The sequence below is a fragment of the Carcharhinus amblyrhynchos genome, chromosome 23, assembly GCF_965287045.1.
Source record: "Carcharhinus amblyrhynchos chromosome 23, sCarAmb.v2.hapA, whole genome shotgun sequence".
In the NCBI taxonomy this organism is placed as follows: Eukaryota; Metazoa; Chordata; class Chondrichthyes; order Carcharhiniformes; family Carcharhinidae; genus Carcharhinus; species Carcharhinus amblyrhynchos.
In genome coordinates this window covers 11,948,825-11,976,417 of record NC_137346.1, presented here as the reverse complement: position 1 = coordinate 11,976,417, position 27,593 = coordinate 11,948,825, and the positions used below count along the sequence as shown (strand labels likewise).

The window sequence follows — 27,593 nt, the reverse complement described above, 5'->3', positions numbered from 1 at the left end:
ACCCACCCAAGCCCTACCCCCATACCCCTGCACATTTATCCACTAATCCCTCTAACCTACACATCTCAGGACATTAAGGGGCAATTTTAACACGGTCAATCAACCTAACCCACACATCTTTGGACTGTGGGAGGAAACCAGAGCACCAGGAGGAAACCCACACAGGCACAAGGAGAATGTACAAACTCCACATAGACAGTGACCTAAGCCAGGAATCGAATGCCAGTCCCTGGAGCTGTGAAACAGCAGTGTTAACCACTGTGCTGCCCCAAAGCAGGATGTCATTGACAAAACAGAAACCTGGCTAAAGGAGGGGCAAAATTGACAGCTCAATATCCCAGGTTATAGTCTTCAGACACAATAGAGTGGGAGATAAAAAGGGAGGGGAGTAGCATTAAAGAATCAATTCCAGTTGTGAGATGGGATGACATACTGAACAGGTCAACAGATGAGGCTTTAGAAATAAGAAAAGAGCAGTCACACTACTGGGAGCATACTACAGAGAACTAAAGGTTGTGAATGTAGCCCAATTCATCATGCAAAGCAGCGTCCCATCCATTGGCTCTGAGACATTTCCTGCTCCCTCAGCAAAGCAGCCAGCATAATTAATGACCCCACACACCCGTGACATTCTCTCTTCCACCTTCTTCCATTGGGAAAAAGATACAGAAGTCTGAGGTCACGTACCAACTGCCTCAAGAACAGCTTCGTCCCTGCTGCTGTCAGACTTTTGAATGAACTTACCTTGCATTAAATTGATCTTCCTCTGCACCCTAACTATGCCTGCAACACAACATTCTGCACTCTCTCCTTACCTTCTCTATGAGCAGTATGTTTTGTCTGTATAACACAGAAGAAACAATACTTTTCATTATATTACTATGTGACAATAATAAATTAAATCAAATACAGATCTCCAAATAGTGAAAGGGAGATAGAACAAATATGTAGACAAATTTCTGCCCGGAAGGACAAGAGGGCAATAATTGTTGGAGACTTTAACTATCCCAATATCAACTGGAATTCAAACAACATAAAGGGGCACAGAGTGAATTTATGCATTATGTCTGGGGAAAAAAAAGTCAACCAATTAGTGACAAACCCAACAAGAGATGCAATTCTAGACCTAGACTTGGGGAACAAAGAAGGACAGGTGGGTGAAGTGACAGTTGGTAACCATATTGGCAATAGTGATCACAATTCAGTTAGATTTTGCGTTACCATGGAAAAGGACAGAGATAAAGCAGGTGTAAAAGTTTTGAACTGGGGGAAGGCAAATTTCGCAGGAATGAGACTTGGCTGAGGTGGACTGGGATGCTAGGGGATAAATCAGTGGAAAGCACTAAAACGCGACATCCTAATGTACACAATAGACGTCTCCTCCGAAATTAAGAGCAGTACTTGCCAAATCTAACCCCCAGCCCTCCCCCAACCTCGTTATCCATAAATACAAGGAGAGATCAAACAGAAAGAGGAAGTGTACAGTAGGCACAAAGAACTAAGTACTGCAGATAGCTTAGATGAATATAGGAAGTGCAGGGACAAACTTAAAAAAGGAAATAAGGAAATCAAAGAAAGGACATGAAAAAAGATTAGCAAAGTTAAAGAAAACCTAAAGATGTTTTACCAATATATTAATGGTAAAAGATTGATTAAGGAAAAGTAGACCTATCAGAGTTGAAGGAAACTTGTGTGTAAATGCAGAGGCTGTCAGAAGGGTTTTAAACGAATATACTGTTAACAAAGGAAAGGGATGATGCAGATTTAGTGGTCCAGGAAGAACACATTTTCTTTGTTCATTTAGGTGGTTTTAGTTCAATCAGGTAGCATGGTTGGCACAGGCTTGGAGCGCTGAAGGCCTGTTCCTGTGCTGTAATTTTCTTTGTTTATATTGGACAGGATAATCAGAGGGAGGAAGTACTCAGTGCTGGAATCCTTGAAAGTTGATAAGTCACCAGGGCCAGATGGACTGTTTCCATGGCTGCTGGAGGAGGTCAGGAAGGAGATAGCAGATGATTTTCCAATTCAACAGGATCAAAACCTGGCTTAGCAACAGGAACCAAAGGGTAATGATTAATGCCCTTGCGAATAGAAAGTTGTTTCAACTGGTGTTCCACAGGTTTCAATGTTGGGACCCTTGCTGTTTGTTTATTAATGATTAGGATGTGAACGAGGGGGTATGATTGAAAATTTTCAGCTGAATTATTGAAATTTACAGGAAAGATATAGATTACAGGAGTTGCGATTAAAAGTAGACCACGCTTAAAGAACATATTTTATTTTGACGTTAGTAAATATTCCATAATTTCAGTACAGTATTCAAAAATGAGAAATACTCCAGTCTAAACAGGTTACACTTCTAGTAAGTAATTAATTACAAGTAGTGCTAGTACAGTTTATTTTAAATATGTGCGATACAGCAACTTAGTGGGGGACAAAAATCCATCACAGTGTCAAAAATTCTAAGCAGTTTTGTTTACAGATAGTGGTTTTGCAAGTGAGTATTCCAGTGTTAGTAACTGGGCTCACTGTAAGCTTTTCGGCAACCAGAATTAAACCAACCATTTCACAGCTTAATTGCAATATACAACATCACAACAGCATCCACACCTCAATCACTGCTTTTAGTTCTTTTTTGCAAATTAGCACATGAATAAAGCCAGATTTGGACATTCATACAGGCTTTGATTGCAAGTAGACGTCTATACATGTAACCTAATTGTGAATCGAAAGGTATTCAATATTAGGATTGTTTAAACAGAAGAACATTCCCATTATCCTCACTCGTATTTTATCCTTCATGTCAATTTTTGGTGTGGCCGCATTGATTAATTACTGCAGAATTGGTGTTTAGTTCTGCAATGTGTACCTTCTTAGGCTGTAACCCAACTGCTGGGACATTTCATGTCTTGGAGCAGTGAACTGCAGAGGTTAGACACCAGATATATCCGAGAGAATCTGGACTTTTTTTTTTGGATGGTGACACATCTAATTTTCTATATTCTGATTAGCAGAGGGTCAGAATGTAAACTTGTAAAACTAGTTATTAGAAAGAGATATAATGCTAAATCATTTGTCATTGAAACAGGGGAAAATCACCTCAGAGGAAATGCTCATATCACAGGGTATAAATGTTTATACCATTGAAACATTCAACCTTGGGTCTGCACTCAAAATTTATTTACACTGGAGGTGCTCAAACCATTTAGAAGATGCTTTGGCACACGTGCCATTGAGATGATGCCTTTACCTTTTCTCAAAGGAGCAATTTTCATTAATTTGTGAAAAACTTGCACCATTTTGTTAATGATTTACTGAGCTATATATGAACTAAGCCAACATCATCCTTTAAATACGATGGCCAGTAATAAAGCTCACTCAAAAGCATAGCTGTTCAAACAATATTGAGATGGCATTGAAGTGGTCACTGGCCGAGAAATGAAAAAGGCTGTAAGATGTGCTCCTAGCAGTTCAAAATAGCACACGTTGGGCATGCACTCTACTCTGCCAAATTTGCACCACCTACCATGTTAGTTGTAGTCAGTATACATCCAGGATGGACATATGCAACTAGTGTCAGGCCCACTGGTTTGTGACTGACAGCAGCACTTCAGGTGCTTAACAGGCAAACCAGCAACCCTTGGAGAGTGGCAGACAGCTACCACCCAATGGTGTCTTTTTTTAAAAAAGAACTGCTTTGCAGAACTCGAGTACTCCATCCATCCCACATTCCCCTTGATTCAGTTGTGATCCAATTTCTAGGCCATTATATCTGAGTCACACGAAGATGATTCCTTTAGTAAGTCAATATTCTTCTGACCAAAAAAAATGCATCACATTGAAAGGAGAAAATGCATCCTACAGTCTGTGGTGAAGCAGAAAGCCACACTAAAGGGAGCGAAGCAGCAGGAAAGGTTGCCTCAGTCAACTGAAGAGAAAAGGAGCTTGACTCCAGATTTGGCTTGCTCCTTGGGCAGAAATCATCTAGAGGACATTATTCAGTTCTGGACAAATTCAGTCTGCAGTTGTCCAGGAGCTGGTGCCATTCAGGGCAGGGGAACAGTTTTAAAAAGTTAAAGTTTTATTTATCAGTCATAAGTAGGCTTACATTCACACTGAAATGAAGACCCTCCAGTAGCCGCACTCCGGCACCTGTTCGGGTACACTGGGAGAATTTAGCATGGCTAATGCGTCTAACCTGCACATCTTTGGACTGTGGGAAGAAACCGGAGCACCCAGAGGAAACCCAAGCAATCATGGGGAGAATGTGCAAACTCCACACAGATAGTGACCCAAATTGGGATTGAACCTGGAGTTGAGAAGCAGCAGCGCTAACCATCGTGCCACTCTAAGGAAAGGATGAAAAAGGAAGGATGAATTACATTAGTTTTTTCACCACTCACTTGAAAATAGCCACAGCGCAAGTCAGGATGACACTTCCAGTCTCAAAAGCTTTCTGGTTGAAGTCAAACATGAGGTAATGTCATGTTACTTACATACAACTTTAAGAAAACATATGTTCAAACTTATTTCAACACAACTTAAGGTCAGTTTCAGCCAACATGTCACTATTCTGATCTAAACAGTGCACAGCGTCAAATATACCATCCCAGATTCAGACAAAGACAAATAATGGTCAGGACACATACAAAAATAGAAATTTAACCTTTTGGTCCAGTCAACATAATTTTGACCTGCAAATAGGATTCCATTATTTTAAAGGAATATGAAAATATCAGCCCACACTGCCACCCCTGCACATAAAAAAAATTCCCTTGGGAGATTCCTTTAAAAACACTATGTAAAATATATCCCACCACGCACAATAAGAACCAAATGTCACGTATTGTCTGAAAGAGCTGGTGGTTCATTAAGACCTGTAACAAAAGTGGGATGTATTAAAGCACTAAGATTTTGGATAGATTATGAAGGGACCTCAGCCCCAAATACTGGTACAATACACCAATTTTCAGTTACTATGTCAGGCGTCTGTTATGCGAAGATGCTGAGGTAATTGACTTGAAAGCATACTTTTGGGAGGAGTGATAATGAAATGTAAATTGCCCTTATTGTTCTCTTTCTCCTGCATTTCCCCCAAAACATTGAATACATAAATGCATGCCTAAAAATACTCTGACGAAATGGTAGGTGTTATCAAGGCATCCTCAATTGCTCAGGAAGTAATTGCACTGTGGTATGATATTAATCCATATGAAAAAGAAGTAGGCACAAATCAATTATGAAATTGGTGGACACTCAGGCTTCGACACTGACTTGTACTTCTCTGACATGTGAGGGTAGAATCACTTGTAAACTGCCAAAGCCATATACTAATAGCGGCAAAAAGGGTAGAGGGGCACTTGAGACCACACAGCAATAATATGGGAATGATTCCTCCCTTCCACTGAGGGAAGTATGTGGTCAGAGCATTGTCAATCTAATAGCACTGGCATCAATCTTCATCTGCACTGCCACAGGCTCACCACAGTAAATTGGACTTCAAATTTTTAAATCCATGTTAAAGATCCGTAGAAAGGTAATCTAAAAATGGAGTTAAGGCAAATTCATTCATAACTTTTGACATGTACTTCAGCTCCACTCATAAGGCGCTTTTCTCCAAGAAACTGAGAATCAGCATTATATCAAATTAAAGAAAATTAGCCTCAAAAGCACACGGGTTATCTTCCCAAGTCAGTTGTCTTCATATTCCACGATAATGTGCAAGTTGATGACCATTATAGACATAGTGTTTTAAGATGTAAGTATTGTTCACACTTAACAACCTGGTTACAGTTTTAATCTCTGTAGGCAGCCTGGTGTCCAAGAGGTCTGTCATCATAAGAGCTGTATCTTTTCACATGTATTCTACGAACGCGATCTCGAACTTCCAATGCCTCTTCATCTTCGCTGTGAGATCCCGGACCAGATGTCCGACTAGTAGCCTCCAACAACAGGTTATCGGGCACACGCGGCGTTTCATAAAGCAAGACATTTAATGTCTCTTCATAAATTCGTGCTTCTGGAAATTCAACCTATAACATAACAAAATTTAGACAATTAAAATTCCGAGTGCCAGTGGGGAATCTGGCACACTTTCACATATCATAAGTAACAAAGTGAGACATCCCAAATTAATCTCAATCAGTACACTCAGTGGCAAGGGAACTGCCATCTTAGTTGCTAATCCTCTCGTTGAAGCTAGGCTTCAGAGGTGAAAGGACAGTGCCTGAATGGCTTGCTATAACTAGATCCTTTTAATGTCTCTCCATTGTATGCCAAGCCAAAGATAATTTTTAAGACAAGGAGAAAGACTAAAATTTGACTCCCAAGCCTCAAAGTACTACTGGGTTAAGCCAGTCACTTAGCGGGACACTCTTGGACATTTGGTCGCACTGTGGTTGGCACTGCTACCTCACAGTGCCAGGGACCCAGGTTCAATTCCAACCTCGGGTCACTATCTGTGTGGAGTTTGCACATTCTCCCCATGTCTGCATGGGTGTCCTCTGGGTGCTCCGGTTTCCTCCCACAGTCCAAAGATGTGCGGGTTAGGTTGATTGGCCATGTTAAATTGCCCCTTAGTGTTGGGGAAAAAGCAGGGTCAGTACATGGGGTTACAGGGATAGAGCCTGAATGGGACTGTGGCGGTGTAGGCTCGCTGGACTGACTGTAGACTCAGCACTGTAAGGATCCTATGTTCAATAATTTGCTCACAGCAAAGCAATAACACAATGGAAATAAGTCCTTTGAACTTAATTAACAAGAGAAAGGACTTTCCAAATTCCAGTAACATGTTGGAAGTACAATTAAGCACAGCCTGATAATAACAATCAGGAGACCAAACACAAAACCTACTTCTTCTTAAATCAAGTATTGCTAATGGCATTCCGCTCCTGTATCAGTTTATATAGAGGTCATCTTTCACATACCTTAGTTTGTTTCTTTTCTGTTGCATACACGATTGAAGTGCAGCAAACCTCAGCGAGCTTGCGACCCTGCCCATAGAATGACCAGCAGCAGATCTCATCTCCCAACACGTCTTTCATAAAAAGCACTCGTCCGTTAAATCGTAGGGACAGTTTGTCAAACAGTTCAATGTTCTTCAACAAATTGTCATCGGAGTTGCTGAGGAAACAGAGCATTAAACTTCTGCTGTGAGCAGTAGTGCAGAAACATATGCAGTTCATAGAATCCCTACAGTGCAGAAAGAGACCATTCAGCCATCAATCCTACCCACGCCCTATCCCTGTAACCCCACATATTTATACTGCTATTCGTCCTGACACTAAAGGACAATTTAGCACGGCCAATCCACTTAACCTATACATCTTTGGACTGTGGGAGGAAACCCACGCCGACGCAGGGAGAATGTGCAAACTCCACATTGACAGTGGCCCAAGGCCAGAATTGAACCAGGGTCCCTGCCACTGTGAGGCAGCAGTGCTAGTCACTGAGCCACCCAAAAGATTTTGCTACAGTAGTAATTTCAAGATTTTTGAAGGTGGTTCTTTCATTAAGTCACAATAACCCAAACGCATCTATTTTTGCAGCCATTATAGATGCTCTCTTGGATGAGTTTGGTTTTGTTCATAATAGAGAAACTGTGCAGGTGCTCTGCATTTGGTTTGAGGGAGAAACGTTAAAACTTTTCTCAAACATACTGCACTTGTTCAAACACAACAGCAGGCTGTGCAAGACTTTTATTTTGTGGATTGCATACCACAGAGCCTCTTGGGCCACACTGTAAAGTTTAAGTCAATATTCCAATCAGCTGGGACACATTTCAAGCTGTGAACACAAACAGAGCTTTTCTGATTTAGGATTTACTCAACGAGGCAACAGCACCAAGCAGTCCTCAAACCTACAAGCCAATAAGATTCAAACAAAGAATGAAAAGAAGTGTAAATTACCAGGGCTACAGGCTTCTAGCAGTCTACAGACCATTGTTTGTTTGGACATCCTTCTACTGAAGGGAATGACTTATTTTTAATCCTACTTATATTTCTCACAAAAGGGGAGTTGTGGAAAGTACCATGACTGTGGTGCAGATTTTTGACTTCAGAAATGGTAAGGCACTGGAAGGAACATGCACTATTTCTAAGTCATATTTGAGTTCATTTTCATTTGTGTCCACATGAAGAAATAACTTCTAAATATTTAGTTTGGGAACCAAGCATCAAAGCCCATTGCCATATGGTTTACGCTAGACATTAAAGAATCATTTAAGATTATTATTTATTGTTGTCACAAGTAGACTTATATTAACACAGCAATAAAGTTAGTGTGGAAATCCCCTATTGGCCACATTCCGGCACATGTTCAGGTGCACTGAGGGAGAATTTAACATGGCCAATGTACCTAACCAGCACATCTTTCAGAATCAGAATCCCCAGAGTGCAAACACAGGCCGTCCGGCTCATTGGGTCTGCACCAACTCTCTGACAGAGCATCTTAACTAGGCCCTTTCCCCTGCCCTATCACCACAGCCCCACATACTTACCCCATTAGTCCCCCTAACCTGCACATCTTGGGACACTAAAGAACAATTCAGCATGGCCAAACCAACCTGCACATTTTTGGACTCGGAGGAAACCTAGGCAGGCATAGGGAAAACGTGCTAATTCCACAGATAATCACCCAAGCCTGGAATTGAATGCTGGTGCTGAGAGACAACACTGCTAACCACTATGTCACCGTGTTGTACAAACGCAATACAGTTAGTCACTAGAGAGTGAGGTGCTCGGGAAGCGCAAAGTTTGTAAAGTTAAGGCTTACATTAACACTGCAATTAAGTTACTATGAGATTTCCCTAGTTGCCACAGTCTGGTGCCTGTTTGGGTCAACGCAGCTAACCAGCACTTCTTTTAGACTGAGAGGGGAAACTGGAGCACACCGGAGCACCTGGAGGAAACCCACACAGACACGGAGAGAAAGTGCAAACTTTACACACAGTGACCCAAGTCGGAAATTGAACCCAGGTCCCTGGTGTTGTGAAGCAGCAATGTTAACTACTGTGCCACTCAGAATTAGCTGCCTACTGGAAAGCTGTTTGGCTCGCTTTCCAAGTTGTTAGTATTTAATGTTTCAAAGCAGTAAATCTTACAGAGCAGAGGAGGTTTACTAGGCTGATGCCGGAGCTGAGGGGGTTGAGCTATGAGGAGAGGCTGAATAAACTAGGCTTGTACTCGTTAGAGTTTAGAAGAATGAGGGGAGATCTCATTGAGACGTATAAGATGATGAATGGGATGGATAGGATAGAGGTGGAGAGACTCTTCCCGCTCAAAAAAGACAGTAGGACTAGGGGGCACAGCCTCAAGATAAAGGGGAGGCGGTTTAGAACGGAGTTGAGGAGGAACTTCTTCACTCAAAGGGTGGTGAATCTCTGGAATTCTCTGCCCGTTGAAGTGGTGGAGGCTGCCTCGCTAAATATTTTTAAGAAGCGGGTTGATGGGTTCTTGATAAGAGAGGGGATTAAGGGTTATGGGGAGAGGGCGGGAAAGTGGAACTGAACCACAACAGATCAGCCATGATCTTATTGAATGGCGGGGCAGGCTCAAAGGGCTAGATGGCCTACTCCTGCTCCTATTTCTTATGTTCTTATGACTAAATACTTGACAATCTCCTTGCTTGTCCCAACTGCTCCCTGCAACAATCCTCCCCCCTCCCACTTTATATGAAGCATTCCTGTAAACTGCAATACGTGTGTGCCAAAAATGATTCAAAGTAATAACAAAATAATCTCCATTAACTGGCAAGGCTAAACAAGTCAAATATAGCAGAGGCCCTGGCAATTAGAAGCAGCATCATACCTCGTATAAGAATACTTGTTATTGCTTCTGTTATGTAGCAGCTTCACAACTGGCTGTTGGTAAAGAACAGAGCTAGTTAGCTTTTAATAAAGAGTATGAAGTCTGAGATAAGTTCTTCCATTACAGAAAAAAACGACACATGAAAATTTTGTGACCTTTGCGCATGTCTCAATCAGTTGTTCTTCCTCCTTAGGAGAGGTGATCATGGGGATTGTGCACGCTACTTCACAGCATTCATTCTTTTCCTGAAAGAAAATCACATTATAAAACATAGATGAAAAGTCATCACCAAACCAACACAAGAACTTTTCTTCTCAACTATATTTCAGAAACAGCAAACATGTGGTTGCTATAGTGACTGCAACTCAACCTTGCGCCGGGTATTACAAAAGTGGAAAATATTCCTGCTGCCCAAAAGGGACAGTGAAGGGAATTGTTGAGTTATTCCTGGGTCAAGTGTGATGCATCACTCAGTATTTCACTACCAGCAAGAGTATGCCAGCTGCATACCCTCATAAGTCGCTACTTCTTCAGCTATCACAGAACTGAATTTTAATCGTGTCCCTTGAGATTTTTCAATAAAATCCTTTGCTTTGTTCCCAGTGAAAAATCTATGAACAACTTTTAACTCCTATTAGACGCTTTGACGAGCAGTCATCTGGAACTCAAAACGTCAGCTCTTTTCTCTCCTTCAGATGCTGCCAGACCTGCTAAGATTTTCTAGCGTTTTCTCTTTTGGTTCCTAACAGACACATTTCTGCCACTATCTGTCTCTCAGGCTCTCCAAAAGAACATGCTACACAGACCCTATCCCCACGAATTTACCATGGCTAATTCACACATCTTTGGATGCTAAGGGGCAATTTAGCACAGCCAATCCACCTAATCTACACACCTTTGGACAGTGGGAGGAAATTGCAACATCCAGGGGAAGCCCAGGCAGTAACAGGGAGAACCTGCAAATTCCACATGGACAAGGCTGGAATCAAACCCAGGTCCCTGGCACTGTGCCGCAGCAGTGCTAACCACTGTGCCACCCACATGTATTCCTAACGCTCACTGGGATTTGGTACTTGTGCTGAGTCTAGAGGCTATGCAGATAAGGGTTTTGCACCACAAGCTGTTTGCTAATAGAGCAATTTTCCAGAAGTACATGTTACACTTACCTCCCACAACCAAATGAATATGCACAATTACATATGCAGAAAAACGACTTGTGTAAAACAGAAAGGCAGCAGCTGCTGTAAATTACCTGCAAAGCAGTCTGACAGACATCCACAAGACCCTGAATGAGGTAATATTTAGCTTCTGCCAAAAGTTCCTTTATTTCCCGCCTACTCTTTGGAAGGATAATCAAATCATCCCGCAGGTAGTTCAAAACAGTGCCAAAATGTTTGCCACAACGGTCAATAAGAATCCAACCTGTTTGGAAAAACAGCAAATATTTCAAAGTGGAAGGGCGTGGTTCAAGGATATTCAACGACCAGAACCTTATCCCATACAACAGGTAAACCCAGCACCCTCAGTACCCCACCCCCTAAATTACTTAAATGAACAGTTTATTTATTAGTATCAAAAGTCAGCTCGTTTTAACATCGCAACTGTCCAGCACTTGTTCAGACGCACAGAAAGAATTTAGCATGGCCAATACACCTAACCAGCACGTCTTTCGGACTGTGGGAGGAAACCAGAGCAGCCCCACAGAGACACAGGGAGAACGTGCAAACTCCACATTGACAGTGACCTAAGCCAGGAATCGAACCCAGGTCCCTGGCGCTGTGAGGTAGCAATGCAACCACCGTGCCACCGTATGTCCCAGAACGGAAAACAAACAGGCAATTTGACCCATCAAAACCACCCATGTACAACTTGCTTTATCACACTGAGTCAGAATCATCTGCAGGAGGAAAGTTCTCCAAGGTTTCTTCGGATTCCTCAGCCACAATCTGAGGAAACTTAGAACCTAAATTATTCATCTCTGTTTAGTAACAAGACATTTCTATGGTTTCATGATCAATTATATTACTTCATTGCACCAACATGACTCAGCTGGCAGTACTCAATTCCAAAGGTTGTAATTCAACCCATACTTCAGAATTTCCAGACTCGGCCTAAGTTGACACTCCAGTGCAGTACTCAGTAAACGCTCCCAATACTGGATGTGCCATCCTTGGGATCAACCATTGAATGGAGGCCTCAATGGCTTGGATGGACATAAAAAAACTTGGAACTATTCAAAAAACAAATATTTCTACAGTATAATAGCCAACATTCCTCCCTCAAACAACACCAAAAACATTAACTGATTGTTCATGTTGCCGTTTTTGGCACATGCTGTGTTCAAAACACAAGAATGTAAGGAACGGGAGCAGGGACAGACCACAGGGCCCCACATGCATGCTCTGCCATTCAATACAATCCTGGTTGATGCGCCACCTCAACTCAATGTTCTTGTCTGCTCCGCACATTCCTTAATTCTGAGGCACCAAAAATTATTTCAGTCTTAAATATATTCAACATGAAGCATCCACAAGCTTCCAGAGGGGACAGATCCCAAAGATTCACAAACCTTTGAGTGAAAATCTTTTACCTCTTACATTCTTAAATGATTAGTCCCTCATCTTGATACTGTGCCCATGTTCTAGATTCCCAGCTTGGGGAAACAATCTGTACTGTCAATCTTGTTCATAATAATTTATGTTTCAATGAGATTCCCTCTCATTCTTCTAAACTCCACAGTGTATAGGTGAAATTTACACAGCAAACGGCTGCAATATTTGCATATGCGGCAGTCTCTGCATATTCTTGAGATGCAACTTTAGCTGACGTGGTACAGTCACACTGACTGGACTTTTCAAAGTTAATCAGCACAACCAAATTCATTCCCACTTTTACTGTAGGGCACCATGTCACATTTTACATCCCAAATGCTAAATAATACAACTATCAACACTAAAACCCATCTGTCCTGAATTGGTTCAGCTTTCAATGAGTGCTATCAGTCATCACTATTCTCACCACCTAGTCAAATCTTTCACACTTCGTATCCTCCTTCATATTGTTTGATGTGTAAATCATAAAACAACCAAAAATAAGTCCTTCTGAACTTTTACCTTGGTTTCAATCCAATTTACCACAAATTCTGTAAACTTAACCCCACCAGCATTCCAATGAAACTCCACTGAATACCGTGAAAAGTCAAATGGTTCATACCTGCTCTAACTTAGATACCATAGTGCATTTCTTTTTAATATTACCTCATTACATATAGCTTAAATCACTTGCTACCATGCAGTTTTATCTTCAACAAACTCCGTGTCCCTTTTTTCGATCGAATTTAAAGGTGAAGAACAGGGATGGGTGATTGGAGATTTCCACTTAACAGTGAAATCTAGCCATTTAAATTGTGTAACATTTAAAAGCCTCATCGTTACAAGACACTTTAATAGTTAAAAGCCACTATTGCTCCATGAAAGCAATGAGAACTTCGTCAGCTAGTTAACACTATGATAAACTGAAATAGATGCAAGATCTGATTTTTTTTAAAATGAAAGAAACTACAACATCGACAGACAGAGTTGCTTTGTGAAATATTAGGACAATTGGATTATATAATCCAAAAGGAAACCAGGTGTTAACATGAGATTTGGAACATTTTAAATGTTCGGAGGTCAATAATTTATAAACATGCCACCTGCAGGTAAATAAACATGCTGCATCACCACATATTTTATAAATATATAAAAAGGAAGAGGCTGGCTAGGGTGAATGTTAAAAGAACAAAGAACAACACAGCACGGGAAACAGGCCCTTCGGCCCAACGAGCCCGCGCCGCCGTCCCACTGTCTCAGTGACCTATTCATGATTTTAGTCTACACCTAACGTGCGAGGATCAGGGAGGTCCAATTTAGGGACAATTTAGTACCCAATCAATCAGCCTAAAAGCACATCTTTGGGGGATGTGGGAGGAAACCGGAGCACCCGGAGGAAACCCACGCAACCACGGGGAGAACGTGCAAACTCCCACAGACACAGGCCCAAATCCATGTGTCCGCACAGCAACAGAGATAGTCTCTGAGCTGTCATGTTGCCCTCGAGATGGTTGGTCCTTTAGAGGATGAGAAAGGGGACCTAGTGGTAGGGGATGGGGATATGGCTAAGGTATTGAATAACTTTTTTGTTTCTGTCTTCATGGAGGAGGACGTGAATAATTTGCTGGGTGTTAGCGATGGAAAGGTGGTAGGACTGGAGGGTCTTAATGACATTACTGTTACTAGAGAGGCGGTGCTCGACAGACTGGAGGGGCTGATTGTGGACAAGTCCCCAGGACCGGATGGAATGCATCCGAGGGTTCTGAAAGAAATGGCGGAGGTGATAGTGGATGCCTTGGTGGTTATTTTCCAGATGTCACTGGATTCCGGGGAAGTGCCGGATGATTGGAAAACGGCTAATGTTACGCCGTTGTTCAAGAAGGGTGCCAGGCAAAAGGCGGGGAATTATAGGCCGGTTAGTTTAACGTCTGTGGTAGGTAAAATGTTAGAATCCGTCATTAAGGAGGAAATTGCGAGGCATCTTGAAGGGAATTGCTTGATAGAGCAGACGCAGCACGGTTTCATTAAAGGGAAGTCGTGTCTGACAAATTTACTGGAGTTCTATGAGGATGTGTCTAGGGCGGTGGATAGAGGAGAGCCGGTGGATGTGGTCTTTCTAGATTTTCAGAAGGCGTTTGACAAAGTACCTCACAAGAGGTTATTGCAGAAGGTCGAGGGACATGGAGTTGGGGGTAGGGTGTTAGCGTGGATAGAGGATTGGTTGTCAAATAGGAGGCAGAGAGTGGGGGTCAACGGGTGCTATTCGGATTGGCGGATGGTGACTAGTGGGGTGCCCCAGGGGTCGGTGCTGGGGCCTCAGCTTTTTACCATTTATATAGATGATCTGGAGGAGGGAACCGAGTGTAGGGTGTCGAAATTTGCTGATGACACCAAGATTGGGGGAACGGCAAATTGTGCGGAGGGTGTGGAGAGTCTGCAGAAGGATCTAGATAGGCTGGGCGAATGGGCCAGGAAATGGCAAATGGAATTTAATGTTGGCAAGTGTGAGGTGGTCCACTTTGGTAGGAAGAATGGTAGGAAGGACTATTACTTACGGGGCGAAAAACTGCAGCAGGCGACGGTGCAGAGGGACCTCGGGGTCGCAAAAACCCAGCTTGCAGGTGCAGCAGGTGGTCAGGAAGGCGAATGGGATGCTGGCCTTCATAGCGAGGGGGATTGAATATAAAAGTAGGGAGGTCTTGCTGCAGCTGTATAGGGCATTGGTGAGGCCGCAGCTGGAGTACTGTGTGCAGTTTTGGGCGCCGCACCTGCGCAAAGATATTTTGGCCTTGGAGGGAGTGCAGAGGAGGTTTACTAGGCTGATACCGGAGTTGAGGGGGTTGAGCTATGAGGAGAGGCTGAATAAACTGGGCTTGTACTCGTTAGAGTTTAGAAGAATGAGGGGAGATCTCATTGAGACGTATAAGATGATGAATGGGATGGATAGGATAGAGGTGGAGAGACTCTTCCCGCTCAAAAAAGACAGTAGGACTAGGGGGCACAGCCTCAAGATAAAAGGGGGGCGGTTTAGAACGGAGTTGAGGAGGAACTTCTTCACTCAAAGGGTGGTGAATCTCTGGAATTCTCTGCCCCTTGAAGTGGAGGCTGCCTCGCTAAATATTTTTAAGACGTGGGTTGATGGGTTTTTGATAGGAGAGGGGATTAAGGGTTATGGGGAGAGGGCGGGAAAGTGGAACTGAGCAGCGACAGATCAGCCATGATCTTATTGAATGGCAGGGCAGGCTCGAAGGGCTAGATGGCCTACTCCTGCTCCTATTTCTTATGTTCTTATGTTCTTACATTCATTCAATGTGGCTTCCGTTAAAAAAGCAATTGGCTTTTAGCTCATTTACAATTTTCTTTTAGGGTGAAAAAGATCAGTAGGTTAGATCCCAAAACCTTTGCATGCTTGTCCTTCCCACGATCTTAAAATTCAGATTTGTCTCTTCTCCCTCCAAGGATTTACTAGCTGTTAACTTCCAACATTGACACCTGCTAAATACCACCTGGTTTAGCTCCTCACCAAACTTAACGTTGGACCTTGAGCTAGATTTCTAAATTTAACAAAATTGTTTGTTCCAATGCTCTTATTGTAGATCAGAAAGTTCTATCACGGTGTGCAAGGCAGAATTTGTATCATATAATATTTGTATGTCATAATGCAAATGATATGGAGATGTCAGTGTTGGACTGGGGTAAACACAGTAAGAAGTTTCACAACACCAGGTTAAAGTCCAACAGGTTTATTTGGTAGTAAATGCCACTAGCTTTTTGAGCGCTGCTCCTTCATCAGGTGAGTGGGGAGTTCTGATCAGAATCAGGGCATATGAAGGCATACACAGTTTACAGAATACTGATTAGAATGCAAGTCTTTACAGCTATTCAAGTCTTAAAGGTGCAGACGTGAGTGGAGATAGCACTAAGCACAGGGGTCCGAACATGAGGACTGCCTCAACTGGGACCTTTTGGGTTCATGTCACACTATCTGTAACCCCAATGACTTGCCCGGACTTGCAACATCTCACTTACTGTCCTGTCTGGAGATAATACACATCTCTTTAATCTACGCTTAATGCTATCTCCACTCACTGTCTGCACCTTTAAGACTTGATTAGCTGTAAGGACTCGCATTCTAATCAGTATTGTGTAAACTGTGTGTGCCTTTAAATGCCCTGTTTGTGATCAGAACTGCCCACTCACCTGACGAAAGAGAAGAGCTCCGATAGCTAGTGGCATTTACTACCAAATGAACCTATTGGACTTTAACCTGGTGTTGAGAGACTTCTTATAATACAACAAATGTACAGACCGCAAATACCAACAGGAGACTGCAACACTAGCTGGTAGACCAGTGAGCACAATAGATCAGTAGGTTAAAATGCCAATAATTTGCCTTGCAACTTCTCACTTACAATGCTCTACACGCTCATCACCAAAGTGTAATTTTTCAGAGTCAAGCAACCCCAGGCAAAAATATTATCCCATGAAAACAGTGTGGTACTAACTTCAAACACAATCTACTAGTGCCTGTGATTATTAAATCACAGACATTTAAAACACAATGCATTTATCTTGCTGTGTTTATTGGTATAGAATGCAAAACATGATTTTCATCACACTCATTTGCTGGACAATTCTAAACCTAGATCAATACTATAATTCCAAAATTGAAATGATTGCATTGACGATATAACTTGATTTGAGAAGCTACTTTACAATCAAGTTGAAAGCCCTGCAGATTTACTTTACAGCACATGCTGAATTTCCCAGTAAAATCAGTGGTCGAAATCCATATTACCTGGTATTAACCGGTTATGCTGGCACCCATCCCCTACATCAACCATTTCTCAAGAACTTTTGATTGCCACCTATCTACAGGTACTATTTCTTTTTAATGATCCAAAAGATTGGAAACAGTCAAGTGTTGGGAAAAAAGCCAAATTAACTTTTCCATATTTAAGTACATTAGTACATAACTCGTTCTACACTTCCTGCTGCCTTGAAGCAGCAGCCAGCAAAATGAAAGGACCCATGCACCCCGGATGTACTGTCTTCCGTCTTTGTCCATCAGGAAAAAAATACTAAAGTCTGAGATCACTTCTCAAGAACGACTTCTTCCCTGTTGCCTGACTTTTGAATGGACCTACCTCACGTTAAGTTGATCTTTCTCTATACGCTAGCTATGACTATAATCCTATGTTCTGCACCCTCTTCCTTCTTCTCCCCTATGTACTCTAAGAAGGTATGCTTTGTCTGTATAGTGCACAAGAAACAATCATTTTCACTGTTTACTGATACATGACAATGATAAATCAAATCACTACCATCCATGGCATCTTTAAAAACTAAAATAACTTTTGTTTACTTCTGGTACAAGTAATTAGATTATACTCACCTTCTTTGTCAGTGAGCACTTCCATTCTTCCACTAAACATTGCTTTCAGCATAGTATCATGTCTGGTTAAAATCTGAACAGTGGTGTAGTATAGGGATCCTCCAACATTTAATCGGATGTATTTGTTCCCCATGCTTCCTCCTTTAAAGCTGAGTGCCTTAGGCTTGGCTCCAGAAGATGGGCACAGTGACGTTAAGCAGGTGTCTCCAGACATGTCTCTCTGCAGATAAATGGTGACTCTGCACACAGTTGGTTTCAACTGTCCCGCCGTGGTTGGGGTGTGCAAGCCAGACAAAAATGAGTCAAGGTCAGGTCACATCCAAAAGAGTTCATAACATCTGCACCACTAAAAATGAGGAAAATTGTTTTGTTAAACATGAATGAAGCAGAAATAAACAGCACTTTGCACTCAAATCTAAACTAAAATTTTTTCCCCCATAGATATATTGGGGCTGCACGGTGGCACAGTGGTTAGCACTGCCACCTCAGCGCCAGGGACCCGGGTTCGATTCCCCGCTTGGGTCACTGTCTGTGCAGTCTGCATGTTCCCCCGTATCTGCGTGGATTTCCTCCGGTGCTCTGGTTTCCTTTCAATCCAAAAGACGGGCTAGTTAAGATGCACTGGCCATGCTAAATTCTCCTTCGGTGTACCTGAACAGGTGTCGGAGCGTAACTAAGGAATTTTCACAGTAACTTCACTGAAGTGTAAATGTAAGCCTACTTGTGACACTAATAAACTTTAGATATGAGCAACATGGAACCTCCTAGTCTGGCGAATGTGCTTTGTGAAACACCCTCAATTTTAACCAGAAGGCATAATCAAAGGCAGGAAGTAGGTAATTCAGCCCACAAGTGACCATTGTGAAACACCACAGTGCTCAATTCTGCGCCCAATCAAGTCTTTCAAATTTCTGGATTTGGATTTGTTTATTCTTTAACATTAATCCTAGAATTTTTTACTTCCTTTTTGTGCATGCAAAACCTTTGATGACATAGTCAATAATTAAGTGATGACTTCTCGCATACATAAGAACATAAGAAATAGGAGTAGGCCATCCAGCCCTTCGAGCCTGCCCCGCCATTCAATAAGATCATGGCTGATCTGTCGCTGTTCAGTTCCACTTTCCCGCCCTCTCCCCATAACCCTTAATCCCCTCTCCTATCAAAAACCCATCAACCCGCGTCTTAAAAATATTTAGCGAGGCGGCCTCCACCACTTCGACGGGCAGAGAATTCCAGAGATTCACCACCCTTTGAGTGAAGAAGTTCCTCCTCAACTCCGTTCTAAACCGCCCCCCTTTTATCTTGAGGCTGTGCCCCCTAGTCCTATTGTCTTTTTTGAGCGGGAAGAGTCTTTCCACCTCTATCCTATCCATCCCATTCATCATCTTATACGTCTCAATGAGATCTCCCCTCATTCTTCTAAACTCTAACGAGTACAAGCCCAGTTTATTCAGCCTCTCCTCATAGCTCAACCCCCTCAACTCCGGTATCAGCCTAGTAAAATAAGCCTACAAAATAACTTATTCAACGTAAAGACAAAGTGCATCATTTTTAAAATTTAGTTGAAAACATTACAAATTTTAAATTTGAACGATGCCATTATTAGATGGTTACTAGGAAGACTGATCTCTTTGGTAACTTTAATCTGAAAGTCAGAGGGAGGAAGTGCTCCTGCCAGTGCTACAAAGCAACACACAGCAATATATAGGAAATGTTCATCCTGGAGTTCAGTTACTAGTGGTGTACTGCAAGGATATGTTTTGGGGTCACTGCTGTTTGTCATTTTTATAAATGATCTGGTAGAGGGCGTAGAAGGATGGGTTAGTAAATTTGCAGATGACACTAAAGTCGGTGGAGTTGTAGACAGTGCGGAAGGATGTTGCAGGTTACAGAGAGACATATGTAAGCTGCAGAGCCAGGTTGAGAGGTGGCAAATGGAGTTTAATGCGGAAAAGTGTGAAGTGATTCATTTTGGAAGGAGCAACAGGAATACAGAGTACTGGGCAAATGATAAGTTACTTGGTAGTGTGGATGGGCAGAGAGATCTTGGTGTCCACATGCATTGATCCCTGAAAGTTGGCACCCAGGTTGATAGGGGTGTTAAGAAGGTGTACAGTGTGTTAGCTTTTATTGTTAAAGGGATTGAGTTTCAGAGCCATGAGGTCATGTTGCAGCTGTACAAAACTTTGGTGCAGCCGCACTTGGAGTATTGCATATAGTTCTGGTTGCCATATTATAGGAAGGATGTGGAAGCATTGGACAAAGTGCAGAGGAGATTTACTAGGATGTTGCCTGGTTTGATGGGAAGGTCTTATGATGAAAGGCTGAGGGACTTGAGGCTGTTTTCATTAGCGAGAAGGTCAAGAGGTGACTTAATAGAGGCATAAAAGATGATCAGAAGATTAGACAGGATGGACAGTGAGAGCCTTTTTCCTCGGACGGAGATGGCTAGCACGAGGGGACATAGCTTTAAATTGAAGGGTGATAGATATAGGACAGATGTCAGAGGTAGGTTCTTTACTCAGATAGTAAGGGTGTAAGATGCCCTGCCTGCAACAGTAGTGGACTCGCCAACATTAAGGGCATTTAAATGGTCATTGGATAAACATATGAATGATATTGGAATAGTGTAGGTTATATGGGCTTTACATTTGTTTCACAAGTCGGTGCAACATTGAGGGCCAAAGGGCCTGTGCTGCGCTATAATGTTCTGTATACCGTTCATTGGCCCTGGTACATCCCAAACTTAGCACTCAGTTTCTGACCTCGTTACAAACTTGGTTCAAACATGGACAAAGAGCTGAACTCCAGAAGCAAGGAAAGAGTGACTGCCCTTGACATTAAGATGCTCTAGCAAAATTGCAGCATGGGAATTGGTGGGGGGGGGCGGGGGGGGAACTCTCTGCTGGTTGGTGTCATATCCAGCACAGAGGATTGTGGTGGTTGGAAGTTAATCATCTCGGTCATCAGGACATCACAGCAGGAGTTCCTCAGGATAGTGTTATAGACCCAACCATCTTCAACTTCTTCATCAATGGCCTTCCCTCCATCTTAAAGTCAAAAATGGGTATGTTCGCTGATGATTGCGCAATGCTTAGCACCATTTGTGACTGCTCAGATACTGAAGCCTTGTTGTCCAAATGCAGCAGGGCGTGGACAATATCAAGGCTTCGGCTGATGAGTGGCAAACAGCATTTTCACCACAAGTGCCAGGCAATGGTCATCTCCTACAAGTGAGATCCAACCATCTCCTCATGATATTCAGTGGAACCACCATCACCAAATCCACCCACTATCAACACCCTGGGGATTATCACTGACCAGAAACTGAACTGGACCAGCCATATAAATACTGTGGCTACAAGAGCAGCTTAGAGGCAGGGAATTCTGCAGAGAGTAACTCACCTCCCAACTCCCAAAGCATGTCTGTCTAGGACAAACCAGCCTGCTTGATTGGCAATCCCTTCAACATCCTCCACTATGGTACACATTACAGACACTGCACAAATAACTACAAGATATACTGCAGCATCTTACCAAAGCATCTTCCAAACTTGTGACCTCTCCCACCTTGAAGGAGAGGTGCAGCAGAAGAGAGGGAACACCAGCATCTGCAGGGGAAGTGATGGCCTAGTGGTATCACTAATCCAGAAACTCAGCTAATGCTCTGTGGAAACAGGTTTGAATCCTGCCACAGCAGATGGTGAATTAGAATTCAATAAAAAAACCTGGAATTAAGAATCTACTGATGGCCATGAAACCATGGTCAGAAAAACCCATCTGGTTCACTAATGTCCTTTAGGGAAGAAAATCTGCCATTCTTACCCGGTCTGGCCTACACGCGACTCCAGAGCCACAGCAATGTGGTTGATTCTCTGCCCTCTGAAATGGCCTAGCAAGCTATTCAGTTCAAGGGCGACTAGGGATGGGCAACAAATGCTGGCCAGCAGTGATATCCATGTCCCATGAATGAATAAAAATAATTCTCCATCAACCTACACACCATCCTGACTTGAAACTATATTGACATTGCTTCACTGTCACTGGGTCAAAACCCTCCAATACAGTACTGTGGATGTGCATAAACCACATGGATAGCAGTGGTTCATGAGGGGAGCTCACCACCACCTTCTCTCGAGCAATTAGTGATGGACAGTAAAAATGCTGGCCTAGCCAGTGATGCCCACATCCCATAAAAATAATTTATAAAATCAATTTGGCCACAGAAATCAGTTGACCTCTCTGGAACGATTTGATGACTATTGCGACTAATTTAAAAATTAATTCACGGAATATGGATGTTGCTGGTATCTATGGCCCATTCGTAATTACTCTCAAGGTGGCGGCAGCAAGCAGCCTTTTTGAACTACTGCAAACAGAGTGATTTGGCATAAATGAATGGCTTGCTAGGCCATTTCAAGGGAAGTTAAGAGTCAACCATGTTGCTGAGAATCTGGAGTCACATGGAGGCCAGACCAGGCAAGGAAAGCTATTTCCTTTCCTAAAAAACAACAGTGAACCTAATGGGTTTTTATGACAGTCTGGTAGCTTCACCTCCAGTGGTGAAGGGGATGAATGTTTAAGGTCGTGGTTAGGTGGATTGTTGTTTGTGGGAATTGCTGTATACAAGGTGGCTGCAACATTTCCTACATTACAACAGTGCCTACACGTAAAGTATTTCACTATCAATAAAGTGCTTTGGGTTGTCAGAAGTTTTGAAAGGCACCATGTTAATACAAGCTTTTTGTTCTATTAGATCTTCTTAGCAAATCAATCTTAACTTTTCACAATGTGGTGCAAATCGTCTGAGCTTCTTTAGGCAGTGGAACAAGCAAGCAGGATTATGCGTTCTATAGACTATTGAATGACCTCTTAGGTCAAGCAGAGAATCGGGCTAGTCAGTAATGTGCTCCATGGTCAAAGTCTGACAATGCATATATTTGCATGAAGAACAGCCTCTGTACATGGATACCAGAGGGCTCGTTATTACTCATGGAGAAAAAAGCCAGCAAGAGTTGGCAGAGGGGAGGAAAAAGGGGAGAAACAGAATAACTTTGTGAACTGCTCATGCCACATAATGAATGTTAAATGAATGGGTGAGTCAGACTGAAGGCTCAGAAAGGTTTCTCAAGGTTGGAACAAATACATTTAATTATGCTGATGACTGCCTCATACACTCTTTGAAAAATGAATGTTCAATTACACCCACACACCAGAAGCCTGACAAAGATGCAAGCAGACATGTGGATTTTAAAAATTTATGTGGCATAATAAGATAGCATTCATTGATTGAACATATCACATTACCGAATAGTTTGAACCCCTGCATCTGCTCACTCACACAAACATGTACTTTTCACTCCTGCAATCGTGCAGCTAAATATTACATCTCTTTAGCTGAGCTTGGTAAACCAGAAGTAAACAACATGGTTAATAGTACTGCTGCTTCACAGCACCAGAGACCCGAGTTCGATTCCTAGCTAGGGTCAGTCTCTGAAGTTTGCACGTTCTTTCCATGTCTGCATGGGTTTCCTCCAGGTGCTTCGGTTTCCTCCCAGTCTGAAAAATGTGGTTAGGTGCATTAACCCAAACAGGCGAAGTGTGGTGACTAGGGGAACTTCACAGTAACTCTGTTGCAGTGTTAATGTAAGCCTTACTTGTGGCTAATAAAATATATATTTTTTTGTCAAAGGAGCTGTAAGCTCCTAAAATTAAGAATGATAGGTGATCTTACTGAAACATATAGAATTGTTAATAGACTTGACAGGATGGATGATAAACAGGTGTTTCCTCTGGATGGAGAGTTGAGAACAAGGCAGCAGTTTCAGAATAAAGGGTCAGCCACTCATTACTGAGATGAGGAGAAATTTTCTTCACCCACAGGGTTGTGGATCTGGGAGGACTGTGAATGATTAGTTGAGTATATTCAAGACAGAGAAGGATAGATATTTGAAGTAAAGGAAACATGGCTTCTGGGAGTGAGAGAATCTGGAATTGAAGCTATGATGGTATTGTGTAGTGTTCACAAAGCCCATTCATCGCCCCACTTTCCTCCAATTCTTACAGCTCATCTCGTAGGCCAAACTTTTGATCACTCTTCTAACATCTCCTTTTGTGGGCTGTTAGCCTTCGTATGAATATGCATTTATGCAGCACCTCAGGACAGGCTATGATGCTAAAGACATCGTATAAGTCAGTTTAAATATACACCAAGAACAAATCATGAAAGAGTAAATAGAAAGTGCCACACCTGTCCACCACATTAAGTTTCACTACGTTGATTATGCAGAAGGTAGAATGCAAATTTGAGATTCATACACTCTTCCAAATATCATTCCTGTATGCCTTAAAATATCAATCTGCCCACTGAAAGAACTGTGCAATTTGAAATAGAATTAACACTTTGCAGACTTCCAAATGATCACCTTTGCATAAGTACAAGTTACAACAATGTTCAAATTTCAGTCCAAAATGCGAGAACATGAGCATTTAAATTTACATCTAACTACTACCACTTGCAGTCAGATTTTAGACAGAACTACTTTGGTGAGTCATAGCAACAGTGAAGGCATCAAATGCTTCACAGAATTATCACAATACATTGAGAGAAAACTGAAATTGCAGGGGTATGGGACAAGTCAGCACAAGTATGATATGCCAAATGGAATCCTCCTGTTCTGTAAAATTCTATGTCAGTACTGTAAAGAAATGGGAGTGTTAAAAAATTGATCACTGCAGAAATACATTCCAACATGGGTTGATTAATCTCAGCAGTCTTTCATTTTACTTAAAAAGGTATCTGAGGGAGTATGACTGATGATGAACACCAGTGCAACATAGCTGCAAAGTGTTGACAGTAGCTTTCAAGTTCATTGCTGCAAACAGATCTAAAAATAAAGACAAAAAAAGTGAAGTATTTCACTCTAGCCATCTCACCACTTGATAATTTCCCACCCCAAACAAGCACTATTGCACTCGAATCATTTACTTAAGGTCACTACAGTGCAGAAGGAGGCCAATGCAAACCCAATGGGCTGAATGGCCATTCACTGAGATGCAGCAGTGCTAATCACTGTGCCACCCAAAAAAAATCAACATAAATAATATGTTTTATATAGCATTAGTTTACACTTCTCTCATCTTCAACACAGCAAAATATTTCAAGGCCATTCACAGAAGAGCTAACAAACAGAATTGGACACGAAGCTACATTAGGATTTTCAAACAGATGACCAAAACTTGGTCAAAGTAGTAGGTTTTAAGCAACATAAAAAGGGGAAGATGACTGAGGCAAAGGTTTAGGAACAGGAACAGAGGACTACAAATGCATTCTAGGAGATTGTAGGAGGGCCAAGGCCACGAAGTGATCTCATAAGAACGTAAGAAATAGAAGCAGGAGTAGGCTATCAAGCCCTTCGAGCCTGCCCCGCCATTCAATAAGATCATGGCTGATCTGAAGTGGCTCAGTTCCACTTTCCCGCTTTCTCCCCATAACCCTTAATTCCCTTGCCTACCAAAAACCTATCCACCCGTGTCTTAAATATATTTAGCGAGGTAGCCTCTACCACATCAACGGGCAGAGAATTCCAGAGATTCACCATCCTTTGAGTGAAGAAGTTCCTCCTCAACTCTGTTCTAAACTGCCCCCCCCCGCCATCTTGAGGCTGTGCCCTCTAGTCCTGCTGTCCTCTCTGAGCGGGAAGAATCTCTCTACCTCTACCCTATCCATCCCCTTCATTATCTTATACGTCTCTATAAGATCCCCCTCATCCTTCTAAATTCCAACGAGTACAAACCCAGTCTATTCAGCCTCTCTTCATAGTTCAACCCTCTCATCTCTGGTATCAGCCTAGTGAACCTCCTCTGCACTCCCTCCAAGGCCAAAATATCCTTGCGCAAGTGTGGGACCAAAACTGCACACAGTACTCCAGCTGCGACCTCACCAGTGCCCTGTACAGTTGCAGCAAGACCTCCCTGCTTTTATATTCAATCCCCCTCGCTATAAAGGCCAGCATCCCATTTGCCTTCCTGGTCACCTTTTGCACCTGCAGCCTGGGTTTTTGCAACTCATGCACAAGGACCCCCAGGTCCCTCTGCACTGTAGCATGCTGCAGCTTTTCACCCTTTAAACAGCAGTCCCTCCTACTATTATTCTTGCCAAAGTGGATAACCTCACACTTGCTAACATCTGCCAGGTCCTCGCCCACTCGCTTAGCCTATCTAGATCCCTCTGCAGACTTTCCACACCCTCCGCACAATTTGCTTTTCCAATTATCTTTGTGTCATCAGCAAATTTCAACACCCGACACTCAGCCCTGTCCTCCAAATCATCTATATAAATGGTAAATAGCTGAGGCCCCAGCACCGATCCCTGGGGCACTCCACTAGTCACCAACCGCCAATCCGAATAGCACCCATTGATACCAACTCTCTGCCTATTAGACAGCCAATCCTCTATCCACGCTAACACCTTACCCCCAACTCCATGCCCCCTAACCTTCTGAAGCAACCAAAACAAGGAGGAACATTTCAAAATTGAGGCATGGCTTGACAGGAACCAATGCCAGTAGGTGAACAGGCTTGGCAGTGAATAAGATTTGGACACATTTGGAAGCAGAGTGGAGTTTTAGATTACCCCAGGTTTACAAAGCTGAATTGTGGGAGGCTGGCTAGGAGTACATTGGAATTGCGGTGCCTGGAGTTAACAAAGGCATGAACAGGATTCAGCAACTGAAGTCAGCCAGAAGCAGTCAAGTGATGTTGGAGGTGGAAGCTGGCAGTCTTAGTGATGGCACAGATGCGTGGTTAATAATCTCAGAATCAAATACAATAAAGCTACAGAGTGTCTGGTTCAACCTTAGACACCGTTACTGCGGTGAGGGACGTAAAACCGGAGTAGGGACTGAAAGCAGTAAATAAATAATTCTGGGTTTTCTCAACACTGGGGGGGGAATTTCCTTTCATCGAGTGGAAACAATTTGGCAATTCACAAACAGTGGAGGACGAGGTAGGGCTGGCTGAAACCCACCCATTTCCACCCTAACCCTACTGACCATTATCCATTCCTAACTGAATTCCATCTTTGGAAGGGTTTGGGGTAGTTACTCCATCTCCAGTCATTTCTTCCAGCTCCCATGGTGAACGTTAACTGAGGAGACACTCGGCCCCTGACTTCTCTATCGCTCTGTAGCTCAAAGCTCAGTGCATTTTGCCCAGCTTCACTCCCCCCACCCTCCCAGTGGAGCAGCTAATGAGTTTATTGGGTCATGCTCCCAGCTGCCCAGTCCCTGAGGCGAACCCTGTACCTGCACAAGTTGCCGTGCCGACCGTCCCGCTCCACCTCTCCTCCCCTTTCTCCTCCTTCACTTCCGGTGAGCCTGTTGAGCCGGAAGTGACCTCACGCCACCGCGAGCTCCGCCCCACGGCTCCCACCAGCCTACTGCGCACACGCGTAGATCTTTCACCGTCACTCACCAGCCCAGTGCGCACGCGCACGTGTCCCGCCCACTCTCACTGGTTTACTGCGCATGTGCATGGCTCTAGCCGGCTCTCGCCTAACGCAGGAAGCTCGTGCTACCAAAAAAAAACCCGTTGGACTTTAACCTGGTGTTGTGAGACAACTTACTCGCCAGTATACTGCTCACGCGCGTGGTTCTGCAGCCGGCACTCACTGGCACATGCGCATGGCACCGGCCAGCCGGGGCCAGCTTACTGCGCAAGCGTATGCCTCCTCCTACCAGTGGGATGTTGGTAGGCACCATCCATAAATTATATTTTAATAATGAGGAGTAAGATTCG

The 27,593-nt window shown here is 43.0% G+C and overlaps 1 protein-coding gene across 1 annotated transcript; it reads right to left on the bottom strand.

Moving 5' to 3' along the window:
• Positions 1-2,287: 2,287 nt before the first annotated feature.
• On the bottom strand, positions 2,288-27,161 carry LOC145357338 (BTB/POZ domain-containing adapter for CUL3-mediated RhoA degradation protein 2). Its single transcript, XM_080210593.1, has 7 exons — positions 27,101-27,161; positions 17,793-18,138; positions 11,059-11,228; positions 9,962-10,051; positions 9,807-9,859; positions 6,927-7,122; positions 2,288-6,032 (listed from the first exon to the last, which is right to left on the bottom strand). The coding sequence occupies exons 2-7, from the start codon at positions 18,004-18,006 to the stop codon at positions 5,796-5,798; spliced, it is 960 nt and encodes a 319-aa protein (XP_080066719.1). The 5' UTR covers positions 18,007-18,138; positions 27,101-27,161; the 3' UTR covers positions 2,288-5,795.
• Positions 27,162-27,593: the final 432 nt, after the last annotated feature.

Coding starts and splice junctions, on each gene's coding strand:
- LOC145357338 (XM_080210593.1), bottom strand. CDS start 18,006: ATGTCTGGAGACACCTGCTTAACGTCACTGTGCCCATCTTCTGGAGCC. Junction 10,052..11,058: donor TCTGTCAGACTGCTTTGCAG/GTAATTTACAGC, acceptor ATTTTCTTTCAG/GAAAAGAATGAATGCTGTGA. Junction 9,860..9,961: donor TGATTGAGACATGCGCAAAG/GTCACAAAATTT, acceptor CTTTACCAACAG/CCAGTTGTGAAGCTGCTACA.